Source organism: Somniosus microcephalus, chromosome 10, assembly GCF_052327205.1.
Source record: "Somniosus microcephalus isolate GS21.2 chromosome 10, FLI_Smic_1.0, whole genome shotgun sequence".
NCBI lineage: Eukaryota > Metazoa > Chordata > Chondrichthyes > Squaliformes > Somniosidae > Somniosus > Somniosus microcephalus.
The window spans coordinates 159,163,329-159,176,874 of record NC_140996.1 but is presented as its reverse complement, the minus strand read 5'-3'; the positions used below and the strand labels follow the sequence as shown (position 1 = coordinate 159,176,874).

Here is a 13,546-nt window from a genome sequence, read left to right as displayed (position 1 = left end):
CCATCGTTTCAGCCTGTTCCTGCCCCACGGAACTTATCTCTTCCTATCTTGACTCCATCTTTTCTCCCCTTGTCCAGTCTCTTCCCACCTACATCCGCGACTCTTCGGACGCCCTCCGCCACTTTAACAATTTCCAGTATCCTGGCCCCAACCGCTTCCTTTTCACCATGGACGTACAATCCCTCTACACCTCCATCCCCCACCCGGATGGCCTGAGGGCGCTCCGCTTCTTCCTTGAACAGAGGCCCGACCAGTCCCCATCCACCACCACCCTCCTCCACCTGGCTGAACTTGTTCTCACATTGAACAACTTCTCCTTTAACTCCACTCATTTCCTCCAAATCAAAGGTGTTGCCATGGGTACCCGCCTTTTCGTGGGCTATGTGGAACAATCTTTGTTCCAGTCCTACTCGGGTCCCCTCCCTCACCTCTTTTTCCGATACATTGATGACTGTATCGGTGCCGTTTCCTGCTCTCGTCCCGAACTTGACAATTTCATTCACTTTGCCTCCAATTTCCACCCTTCCCTCACCTTCACATGGTCCATCTCTGACTCTTCCCTTCCCTTCCTCGACTTCTCCGTCTCCATCTCTGGGGATAGGTTATCGACCAATATTCACTACAAGCCCACTGACTCCCAGCTACGTGGACTACACTTCCTCCCACCCCGCTTCCTGTAAGGACTCTATTCCATTCTCCCAGTTTCTCCGTCTCCGCCGTATGTGCTCCGACGATGCCATCTTCCACACCAGTGCTTCAGACATGTCTTCCTTTTTCCGCAACCGAGGATTCCCCTCTACCGTGGTTGACACTGCCCTCGACCGTGTCAGTTCTATCTCCCGCACTTCTGCCCTCACCCCTGCCCCTCCCTCCCTCCCGGAACCACGATAGGGTTCCCTTTGTCCTCACCTTTCACCCCACCAGCCTCCACATTCAACGGATCATCCTCTGGCATTTCCGCTACCTCCAAAGTGATCCCACCACCAAACATATCTTCCCCTCCCCTCCCCTTTGAGCATTCCGCAGGGACCGCTCCCTCCGAGACACCCTAGTCCACTCCTCTATCACCCCAAACAGCCCTTCCCCTTCGCCTGGCACCTTCCCGTGCAAGCAGAGATGTAACACCTGCCCCTATACCTCCCCCCTTCCCACTGTCCAGGGCCCCAAACACCCCTTCCAGGTGAAACATGGATTTACTTGTATTTCTCGCAATCTAGTATACTGTATTCACTGCTCACGATGCGGTCTCCGCTACATTGGGGAGACCAAACGCAGATTGGGTGACCGCTTTGCGGAACACCTCCGTTCAGTCCGTAAGGGTGACCCCGAGCTTCCGGTCGCCTGTCATTTTAATTCACCGCTCCATTCCCACTCGGACCTCACCGTCCTTGGCCTCTTGTATTGTTCCATGGAAGCTCAACGTAAACTCGAGGAACAGCACCTCATCTTCCGATTAGGCACTCTGCAGCCTTCCGGACTCAATATCGAGTTCAACAATTTCAGATCATAACCTCGGCCCCTATTTCATTTTTTCCTGTAATGTTTCCACTCCTTTTCCCCCCCCACTTTCCTTTTGTTTCTCTCTCACACCTGGCAGCTATCTCTTGCCCTGCCAGTACACTTTACACCTAATCTCAGCCTATTACCATCTCGTCTAGCTTCTAATACCTTTTATTGTCTCTTTTACTTCTTTTGTTTCTTTTATTCTTTTGTCCGATCGCAGCCCTGCCTCCGATCTATCTTCTTTTCTTTCCAGTTTTGAAGAAGGGTTCGACCCAAAACGTCAACTCAAATTTCTCTCCACGGATGTTGCCTGACCTGCTGAGTTTTTCCAGCATTTTCTGTTGTTATTTCGGATTTCCAACATCCGCAGTATTTTGCTATCCCACCACCAAACTGCTTGTCAATGTCCTGATGCTGCACAGGACAGAGGGCATAAGTGCAGGGCTGCACCGCGCGGAGGCGATACCACCAACACAGGGTATACAGGCAGAGGATGAGCTTCCTCAACATGACTGAGCAGCAGTGCCAAAGCAGACTCAGGCTATAGCGCTAGATCGTCGCAGACATTTGCAGCTTGCCTGCAGCTCAGAGGAGCGGGTGGACACGCCTTGCCAGTGGCTGTCAAAGTCACCAGCGCCATCGACTTCTTCACCTCAGGCTCCTTCCAGGGATCTGCAGCAGACATTTGTGACATCTATCAGTCGGCTGCCCACAGATGCATCACACAGGTCACTGATGCCCTGTTTGACAAGTCAGCCAATGATATCAACTTTGCCACTAATGAAGCCAGTGTTACTGAGCGCACGCTGGGCTTTGCCACTCTGGCTGGCTTCCCATGGGTGCTGGGCATTATCGACTGCACACGTCATCATGCATGTGTGCGCCAAATTCCCTGGCAGCTGCGATGATTCCTTTGTGCTGCGCCAGTCCACCCTCCCTCAGCTCTTCACTCCTCCGAACTGACTTTCCGGCTGGCTGCTTGGAGATGTGGCTCATCACACCCTTGAGGAGGCCAAGTACTGAGCGGCATGAAATGGGGAACAGGGTCCCGTCCCAACGCGCTGACCGCCTGCACCCAACCCGCCCAGATAAAGAAAATTCTCGCCATAGAGACTCTTCCTTCTGTTGCCTAATTATCCATCATCGTTCTAAATTGAAAGTGATAGGGCTAAACAGCTTTGCTCTGATCTGTTGGTAACTTCACTAGGCTCATGCCTCATTCGAAAGAATACCATTACATTCTACTCACCTTCTCTAGCCCAGCTGAACTGGCATGCAACGTTAAATTAACCAGTCTTTGTTTTGTTTTCTTCGCAGCTGAGCATACAAGTTTTTTTTAAATTCACTTATGGGATCTGGGCGTTGCTGGCAAAGCCAGCATTTATTGCCCATCCCTAGTTGCCCTTGAGAAGGTGGTGATGAGCCACCTTCTTGAGCCGCTGCAGTCCATGTGGTGAAGGTACTCCCACAGTACTATTAGGTAGGGAGTTCCAGGATTTTGACCCAGCGACGATGAAGGATTGGTGATATATATCCAAGTCAGGATGGTGTGTGACTTGGAGGGGAACTTGGAGGTGGTGGTGTTCACATGCGCCTGCTGCCCTTGTCCTTCTAGGTGGAAGAGGTCGCGGGTTTGGGAGGTGCTGCCGAAGAAGCCTTGGCGAGTTGCTGCAGTGCATCTTGTAGATGGTACACACTGCAGCCACGGTACGCCAGTGGGGGAGGGAGTGAATGTTTAAGGTGGTGGATGGGATGCCAATCAAGCGGGCTGCTTTTTCCTGGATGGTGTCGCGCTTCTTGAGTGTTATTGGAGCTGCACTCATCCAGTCAAGTGGAGAGTATTCCATCACACTCCTTACTTGTGCCATGTAGATGGTGGAAAGGCTTTGGGGAGTCAGGAGGTGAGACACTCGCCACAGGATACCTAGACTCTGACCTGCTCTTGTTGCCACAGTATTTATGTTGCTGGTCCAATTAAGTTTCTGGTCAATGGTGACCCCCAGGATGTTCATGGTGGGGGATTCGGCGATGGTAATGCCGTTGAATGTCAAGGGGCAGTGGTTAGACTCTCGCTTGTTGGAGATAGTCATTGCCTAGCATTTCTGTGGCGCGAATGTTACCTGCCACTTATCAGTCCAAGCCTGAACGTTGTCTAGGTCTTGTTGCATGCGGGCATGGACTGCTTCATTATCTGAGGAGTTGTGAATGGCGCTGAACACTGTGCAGTCATCAGCGAACATCCCCATTTCTAACCTTATGTTGGTGAGAAAGTCATTGATGAAGCAGCTGAAGATGGTTGGGCCTAGGACACTGCCCTGAAGAACTCCTGCTGCGATATCCTGGGGCTGTGATGATTGACCTTCATTCACCACAACCATCTTCCTTTGTGCTAGGTATGACTCCAGCCAATGGAGCGTTTTCTCCCTGATTCCCATTGACTTCAGTTTTACTAGGGCTCCTTGATGCCATACTCGGTCATATGCTGCCTTGATGTCAACGGCAGTCACTCTCACCTCACCTCTGGAATTCAGCTCCTTTGTCCATGTTTGGACCAAGGCTGTAATGAGGTCGAGTGGTCTTGGCGGAACCCAAACTGGGCATCAGTGAGCAGGTTATTGGTGAGTAAGTGCTGCTTGATAGCACTGTCGATGACACCTTCCATCACTTTGCTGATGATTGAGAGTAGACTGATACGGTGGTAATTGGCCGGGTTGGATTTGTCCTGCTTTTTGTGGACACGACATACCTGGGCAGTTTTCCACATTGTCGGATAGATGCCAGTGTTGTAGCTGTACTGGAACAGCTTGGCTAGAGGCGCAGCTAATTCTGGAGCACAAGTATTCAGCATGATAGCCGGGATGTTGTCGGGGCCCATAGCCTTTGCTGTATCCAGTGCACTTAGCCATTTCTTGATATCACGTAGAGTGAATCGAATTGGCTGTAGACTTGCTTCTGTAATGGTGGGGACCTCGGGAGGAGGCCGCTATGGATCATCCACTCGGCACGTCTGGCTGAAGATGGTTGCAAACGCTTCAGCCTTGTCTTTTGCACTCACGTGCTAGGCTCCACCATCATTGAGGATGGAGATATTCATGGAGCCTCCTCCTCCCATTAGTTGTTTAATGGTCCACCACCATTCACGACTGGATGTGGCAGGACTGCAGAGCTTTGATCTGATCCGTTGCTTGTGGGATCGCTTAACCCTGTCTACAGCATGCTGCTTCCGCTTTTTAGCATGCATGTAGTCCTGTGTTGCAGCTTCCCCAGGTTGGCACCTCATTTTTAGGTACGCCTGGTGCTGCTCCTGGCATGCTCTTCTACACTCCTTATTGAACCAGGGTTGGTCCCCTGGCTTGGTGGTAATGGTAGAGTGAGGGATGGTAGAGTGAGGGATATGCCGGGCCATGAGGTTACAGATTGTGGTGGAATACAATTCTGCTGCTGCTGATGGCCCACAGCGCCTCATGGATGCCCAGTTTTGAGCTGCTAGATCTGTTCTGAATCTATCCCATTTAGCACGGTGGTAGTGCCACACAACACGATGTGGGTATCCTCAGTGTGAAGACGGGACTTTGTCTCCACAATGACTGTGCGGTGGTCACTGCTACCAATACTGTCATGGGCAGATGCATCTGCGACAGGTAGATTGGTGAGGACAAGGTCAAGTAGGTTTTTCCCTCGTTTTGGTTCTCTCACCACCTGTCGCAGGCCCAGACTGGCTGTTATGTCCTTCAGGACTTGGCCAGCTCAGTCAGTAGTGGTGCTGCCGAGCCACTCTTGGTGATGGACATTGAAGTCCCCCACCCAGAGTACATTATGTGCCCTTGCTACTCTCAGTGCTTCTTCCAAGTGGTGTTCAACCTGGAGGAGTACTGATTCATCAGCTGAGGGAGGGCGGTAGGTGGTAATCAGCAGGAGGTTTCCTTGCCTATGCTTGACCTGAAGCCATGAGACTTCATGGGGTCTGGAGTCAATGTTGAGGACTCCCAGGGCCACTCCTTCCCGACTGTATACCACTGTGCCGCCACCCCTGGTGGGTCTGTCCTGCCGGTGGGACAGGACATACCCAGGGATGGTGATGGAGGAGTTTGGGACATTGGCTGAAAGGTATGAGTCTTTGAGAAACAGGCCCGTTTTGTCATAATTATAATTGTTGATGATGTCGTTTCTGAAAGAATCTCCTGAAACTATGCATGCTTTTCAGAAACATCGGTGGGTTTCACAGATAAAGCTTTGCCATGGATCTTGCCTAACAGGTCTTGAAATTTCCTAGCATCCACTTCTATGGCAAAATTCTGCGCATCAATTTTTTCTCTCACATCTTTGGTCTCTGGCCACATTTCATCAAGGACTATGAAATTACAGGCTCTCACACTCATAAGTCTCACAATAAACTTTCTCCACTCCTTCCTTTCTAGGACTATCGTTTTATGTTCTTTTGTACTGCCAACAGTAATGTTAGATATCCCAATTTGCTAGTTTTCATTCTGAATTTTGTTTCTGCAAATACAAATAGCTCATTCACTGTAGAATGAACTTTTTCTTTCTACAGTGATCTGACCATGCCTTTATTTTGCAGCAGCAGATAGCTTGGATTTCAATGGGTGCTGTTAATTTCACAAGTGGTAAAACAACTTCCCAAAACCAGTTTGCCATTCCACAACCAACATACAGATAAAAAGGGTTCTGGATTAAACAGGATAGACTGCATAGTTATTGCATTGCTACTTTGCTAGCACGATGCATAACTTCTAGGAAACCACAATCCTCTCTTGATTATTGACTTAACAAGCTCAAACTGGCTAAATCACAAATTGCTGGTTACTAGTGAACAGCTATGTGTATACTTGCAGCAAGAAGAAGTTCGTACAAACCAAGCACACAAGCAAAATTGTTTTAAATGAACAAAAGTGAAATAATGGGTGACCTATCTTATATTTACATACAATATCAAGAAACAATAATGCAGTAGTATGTAGGTATCTCAGTCAGTATTCCGGCTGCCATGGCCAGGGACTCGTGCCGAGTAAACATTTCAAAAATTGTAATTTTTATTGTCTTTTTATGTATCACTTCTGTACCTTTCCTATTTAAATGTTTATTGTGATGGAAGGTTTTGTTTTTTACCTTGACATTTGTCTATTTTTTTAAATAAATTTTCATTTTAGAAAAGTGTGATGCAGGTCGTGTAAAACCTAGGACAGGTCAAAACTAGTCTTATGAAACATACTATCATACTGCTTTTGAAGCCAAATTCTCTAAAAATAAACTTTGAATTTCACTTCTGCTATATATTCTGAAATTGTAGGTACAGGTTGTAAGTCTTAACCAATTTCTATATAAAACTAAAATAAATACATCAATGATAATTTGCTAGTTTCCCAAAATAACATTTTTACACCATTTTTATACTAGAAAGACACCAATGTTACTAAATGGTAAAATCAAATGTTTACAATGAAAAATGTGTCTGCTTAACTGTCCTTACTAAAATAGTTCAAATATAGTTCAACTAAAATAGATAACTTTGTGTTGATACAGTTGCTGATTATAAGTTTTGAATTATAGCCCTACATTGCTATTATGAATCTAGAAATATATACCAAGTAATACTTGTCATTACACTCTACCATTGTAATGCAAAAGTAGCACAGACAAGACACAGTCACAAAAGCACGGCTTTGGAAAACCACAGCTACATGTAATAATCAAAAACATTGATTGCAAAGGAGGAACTAATTACACAACCAAGTAAAGTAAACTTAAATTACATAAAAAACAGAACTTTGTGAACCTGAATGGATTTTACATTAAAGTGGGATTACTGAAAATGGAAAGAATTAGCTCAATTTGCCAATTTCCAGTTACTAAAGTAATGATCAAAGTCAGAATAAATTTTGCATTTGCATTCGTTAAAAATGGTCCCTAACAGCTGTTCATGCAAGTTATGTCCAAGCATCGCCAGTGGCTTCTTACCAGCACTCCCTGCTTCCTCACTGTAAGAGTCTATACTTGTGTAGTTTTCCAATTTCGCCATCAGTTCTATATCTAGCTGTTGCAAGCTATGTTTTTTTATGGCATTTTCAACTTCTTCAGTAAATTGAATCTGCTCAGCCAAACAAAGGATCTGACAGTAGAGGAGTAATTAAATATTTATAAATGCATAAAAAGTTAGTAAAATAAGTAACAAGCTCCAAAACATCCAGATATCATGTTCCCAACCACAAAACATAATTAGGCCTTGAAATGAAAATTTATGTGTAAGCAACATTGCTCAGATTTAAACTTCACACAGAGTGTGATAAAAGCAGTGTTCATTCAGGAAGAATTCTATATTACATTTTTTTAAAAATACATGAATTTAAATATACAAGGTAAATGTGTTTTAGGAATAATTAGAGTTGATGGAAGCAGTATTTCTTTACTAAGCTACAAGATGAAACCCAAAGCCCAACAAAGATAGGTTCTTTGATCTGTAGGTCAGAAGCAGACAGTTCACCTTAGGTGCTAATCTGATTATATTTGAACAAAGGAGGACAAAGGGATTAATTAAGAAGGGGAAAATAGAGTATGAGAGTAAGCTTGCAGGGAACATAAAAACTGACTGTAAAAGCTTTTATAGATATGTGAAGAGAAAAAGATTAGTGAAGTCAAGCGTAGGTCCCTTGCAGTCAGAATCAGGGGAATTTATAATGGGAAACAAAGAAATGGCAGGCCAATTAAATACATATTTTGGTTCTGTCTTCACAAAGGAGGACACAAATAACCTCCCAGAGATGTCGGGGGGGAAAAGGGTCTAATGAAAGGGAGGAACTGAAAGAAATCAGTATTTGTAGGGAAATGGTGTTAGGGAAATTGACGGAATTGAAGGCCGATAAATCCCCAGGGCCTGATAATCTACATCCTAGGATACTTAAGGAAGTGGCCCTAGAAATAGTAGATGCATTGCTGGTCATCTTCCAGAATTCGATAGACTCTGGAACAGTGCCCATGGATTGGAGGGTAGCTAATGTTACCCCACTATTCAAAAAAGGTGGTAGAGAGAAAACGGGGAATTACAGACCGGTAAGCCTTACATCGGTAGTGGGGAAAATGCTAGGGACCTACGCTTGACTTCACCAATCTTTTCCTCTTCACATATCTATAAAAGCTTTTACAGTCAGTTTTTATGTTCCCTGCAAGCTCACTCTCATACTCTATTTTCCCCATTTAGGACTGAGATGAGAAATTTCTTCACTCAAAGGTTTGCGAGTCTTTGGAATTCGCTACTCCAGAGGGCTGTGGCTGCTCAGTTGTTGAGTATATTCAAGACAGAGATCGATAGATTTTTGGATAGTAAGGGAATCAAGGGATATGGGGATAGTATGGGCAGTTGGAGTTGAGGTAGAAGATCAGCCATGATCTTCTTGAATGGCGGAGCAGGCTCAAAGGGCCAAATGGCCTATTTCTGCAACTATTTCTTACGTAGAAAAAAAGTACTATTTTACAATTCTAAATAAAAACTCATTGATTTTGTTATTGAACTTTTGTCATATAAATTGATTGTCATTTTCTCTGTAATCTAACTGCAAATAATTTCTCAATATTATTAATCCTTTGGTAGGAACATAATTGACACTGAGCTTAATAAAAGAGTTGGCTTCAGCACCGCCAATTTCCATTAGCACAAAAACAAATCTAAAACTGATTTTGGGAGTCAAAACATCAGTTAAGAGTTTTGTCATGATTTGATATTCTCTAAACGCATTGATTAGATTACACTTTGTAATTATTCATTATTCTTCATTATGATTTGGGTTTTCTCTCAAAACTTTTAATGTGTTTACTGTGATAATAGTTTCCATAAACCAATTGAGTCGCCTACAAACTTAGTGTTGTGAATGGGATAGCATACCACAGGGTCAACAGTTGCCCCTTAATTTACAGTTGAATGACCAGAAAGTACATGATGTGCCCACCACACTCTCCGTTTCTCAAAAAGGCGGAAAATAGCACCTCTTTAAGCTAAAACTAACAGATTTATTAACACAAGATAATTACACAGAAGCAGAAAAGTACAGCAAGATACTGATGGTACAAATACATATAAAACAATTAAAGTTTGGTTCACAAACTATTAAAATAACATACTCAATATATTTGTTATACTGTCGGATAATCTACAAGACTCTTAGGGGAGAAACAATATTTCATCGCCTTTCTAATTTACTGATTGCATATGGGTGAAACAATTATTCCTGACAATCACACAACTTTTGGAAGCCAATTTAGATTCTGCTGAAACTGGACTCATGATATTGAATACTGAATTAAAGACGCTCAGGAAAATTTGTTGCAATTTTTGAACCCAAAAGTTCTCTGAACAAAGAGATGTCATTCAGTTAAGTTCAGAGACGCACAGTTGCGTCCTGTGCATCGAGTCACGAGTACTGGTTCACACCTCATGCAGGCCTATTAATGCTTTGGCCAAACTGCTCCCAATCCTCAGGTTTACTGCTTTTTCTGGCCATTTTATATGTCCTCTCCTTGGATCTTATGCTATCCCTAATTTTCCTTGTTAGCCACGGTTGAGTCACATTTTTTGTTTTATTTTTATGCCAAACTGGGATGAACAAATCTGTAGTTCATCCATGCGGTCTTTGAATGCTTGCCATTGCCTATCCACCGTCAACCCTTTGAGTGACATTCCCCAATCAATCCTACCCAACTCGCACCTCATACCATCGTAGTTTCCTTTATTTAAATTGAGGACCCTAGTCTCTGAGTCAACTACTTCACTCTGCATCCTAATGAAGAATTCTATCATATTATGATCGCTCTGACCCAAGGGGCCTCGTACAACAAGATTGCTAATTAATCCTTTCTCATTACATAATACCCAGTCTAAGATGGCCTGATCTCTAGTTGGTTCCTTGACATATTGGTCCAGGAAACCATCTCGTATACACTCCAGGAATTCCTCCTCCTCAGTATTGTTACTAATTTGGTTAGCCCAATCTATATGTAGATTAAAGTCACCCATGATAACTGCTGTGCCCTTATTGCACGCTTCTCTAATTTCCCGTTTAATGCCATCCCCAACCTCCGCATTACTGTTTGGAGGTCTATATACCACTCCCACTAACGTTTTCTGCCCCTTGGTATTTCTCAGTTCTACCCATACAGATTCCACATCATCAGAGCTAATATCCTTCCTTACAATTGTGTTAATCCCCTCTTTAACCAGCAATGCTACCACACCTCCCTTTCCTTTTTGCCTATCTTTCCTGAATATTGAATACCCCTGGATGTTGAGTTCCCAGCCTTGGCCACCCTGGAGCCATGTTTCTGTAATCCCAATCAAATCATATTTGTTTACCTCTATTTGCGCAGCTAATTCATCCACCTTATTACGAATGCTCCTCGCATTAAGACACAAAGCCTTCAGGCTTGTTTTTTTTAACGCTCTTAGACCTATTAGAATTATTATTTACTGTGGCCATGTTTGATTTAAACCGCTGATTTCTCTGACTGCCACTTTTGTTTTTCTCCTTCCTATCTTTTGCTTATATCCTTGTTTCCCTTTCCTCTGTCTCCCTGCTCAGGTTCCCAACCCCCTGCCATTTCAGCTTAAACCCTCCCCCAGAGCACTAGCAAACACTCCCCCTAGGACATCGGTCCCGGCCCTGCCCAGGTGCAAACTGTCCGGTTTGTACTGGTCCCACCTCCCCCAGAGCTGGTTCCAATGTTCCAGGAATTTGAATCCCTCCCCCTTGCACCATTCCTCCAGCCACGTATTCATCTGAAATATCCTTCTATTTCTACTCTGACTAGCACGTGGCACTGGTAGCAATCCTGAGAGTACTTTGAGGTCCTATTTTTTAAATTTACCTCCTAACTCCCTATATTCAGCTTTTAGGACCTCATCCCATTTTTTACCTATATCGTTGGTACCTATATGCACCACGACAACTGGCTGTTCACCCTCCCCTTCCAAAATGTTCTGCAGCCGCTCTGAGACATCCTTGACCCTTGCACCAGGGAGGCAACACACCATCCTGGAGTCTCGTTTGCGGCCGCAGAAACGCCTATCTATTCCCCTTACAATAGAATCCCCTATTACTATAGCTCTACCCCTCTTTTTCCTCCCGTCCTGTGCAGCAGAACCACCCCTGGTGCCAGGAAGTTGGCTGCTGCTGCTTTCCCCTGATAAGCTATCCCCCTCAACAGTATTTAAAGTGGTATATCTGTTTCAGAGGGGGATGTCCACAGGGGACTCCTGCACTACCTGCCTGCGCCTACTACTCTGCCTGTTGGTCACCCATTCCCTTTCTGCCTGTGCAACCTTTACCTGCGGTGTGACCAACTGCTTAAACGTGATATCCACAACGTTCTCAGCATAGGATGTAGGCCATCAAGTCCAGGGGATCTGTTGGCTTTTAGTCCCTTTAATTTCTCCAGTACTATTTCTTTACTAATATTAATTTCTTTAAGTTCTTCATTCTCATTAGACCCTTGGTTCCCCACTATTTCCAGAATGTTTTGTGTGTCTTCTTCCGTGAAAACAGATACAAAATATTTGTTTAATGTCTCTGCCATTTCCTTATTCCCCATTATAATTTCTCCTGTCTCTGCCTGTAAGGGACTTACATTTACATTCGCTAATCTCTTCCTTTTTATATACCTATAGAAGCTTTTACAATCTGTTTTTATGTCACTTGCTAGTTTACTTGCATATTCTCTTTTCTCTCTCTATCAATTTCTTGGTCCTCCTTTGCTGAATTCTAAAATCCTTCTAATCCTCAGGCTTACTTCTCTTTTTGGCAACATTATAAGCCTCTTCCTTTAATCTAATACTATCTTTGACTTCGCTTATTACCCACGGTTGGACCATTTTTCCCATGAGGTTTTTATTCCTTAAAGGAATGTATTTTTGTTGTGAATTATGAATTAAATGTTTGCCATTGCTTATCTACAGTCATATCTTTTAGTCTAGTTTCCCCAGCCTACCTTAGCCAACTCGCCTCTCATACCTACATAGTTTGCTTTGTTCAGATTTAAGACCCTAGTTTTGGACTTAACATTTGGAATTGGTGAAACCATCACCGTTTTTATATCTGTCGTCAACTTATAGTATTTTTCTTACTGTAGAAATATTTTAAGACACAGGCAGATTGGCACATTAATGAGTAAACATGTGTAGTACCTGTGATGGAAAGCGTGATGGATCAATAGCACCCTGTGATTGTTTCCAAGCAGTAATGCACTCAACCAACAAGTGCTTCAGAGTCTCTTTCATTACTTCAGCCAAATTATTCAGCCAAACCTGACAAACATAATAGAATGTTGGTGGGATTCACAAAAATAAGGATTGATTAGATTTTGCATTATGCTTCACATGGTCAAAATGTTATCACCTCAACATCATCTGTAATTTGAATCTTGCTTTTTAAAGGCACAACTTCACCATCCAGAGACTTCATTGTAATAATGTGTTTGAAATCTTCATCAAAATCCACACTGCTAATACCTGAAAATAACCATAAATCAATAATACGGTACATGTTCATTTTGCAGAACTGTCAAATTAAGAAAACTACATAATTTGTAAATGAAAATGGCAATATTTTCTGCATAAACAAATTTGAATAAATGGTGGTCACAGGCAGATGTACAGTGCAATAACCAAGTGTAGGAGGACACAAATTTGTCCAAATTGTTGCCTACACAGTGCTTAAGTAACATGTATAATATTTATTACTAAGCCTTGCTACACTTACTGGTGTCTTCAATTCATTAATTTTCATCTTGCACTAAAGCACAAAACTCTCACTCTCAAAATCATTGTGATTAAGCAAATCACTTTACTGATTTTTTTTTATAAAGCACAAAACATGTCACATCAGCCAAACAATTTTCACTTATACGAAGAATCTCCTGGAGTGTATTAGCATAATAGCTCTTCATTTAACAATTTTCGAAATCCCACAAAACATTTAAATCACTTTACAAAATCACAATATGAGAAAGGCTGTACGGCCGATTTCAGCTCATCTGTTTAAAA

General features: G+C 43.4%; 1 protein-coding gene across 6 annotated transcripts in view; it reads right to left on the bottom strand.

Moving 5' to 3' along the window:
- Nucleotides 1–13,546, bottom strand: part of dync2h1 (dynein cytoplasmic 2 heavy chain 1) — a 996,931-nt gene that overhangs the window by 816,187 nt on the left and 167,198 nt on the right. For all 6 annotated transcript variants that reach the window (XM_085999037.1, XM_085999042.1, XM_085999039.1 and 3 more), the window contains 3 exons: nt 12,900–13,012; nt 12,689–12,808; nt 7,480–7,630 (listed from right to left, as the gene is read on the bottom strand). In XM_085999037.1, coding sequence (XP_085855163.1) covers nt 7,480–7,630; nt 12,689–12,808; nt 12,900–13,012 — 384 coding nt within the window. The remainder of the gene's footprint in view (nt 1–7,479; nt 7,631–12,688; nt 12,809–12,899; nt 13,013–13,546) is intronic.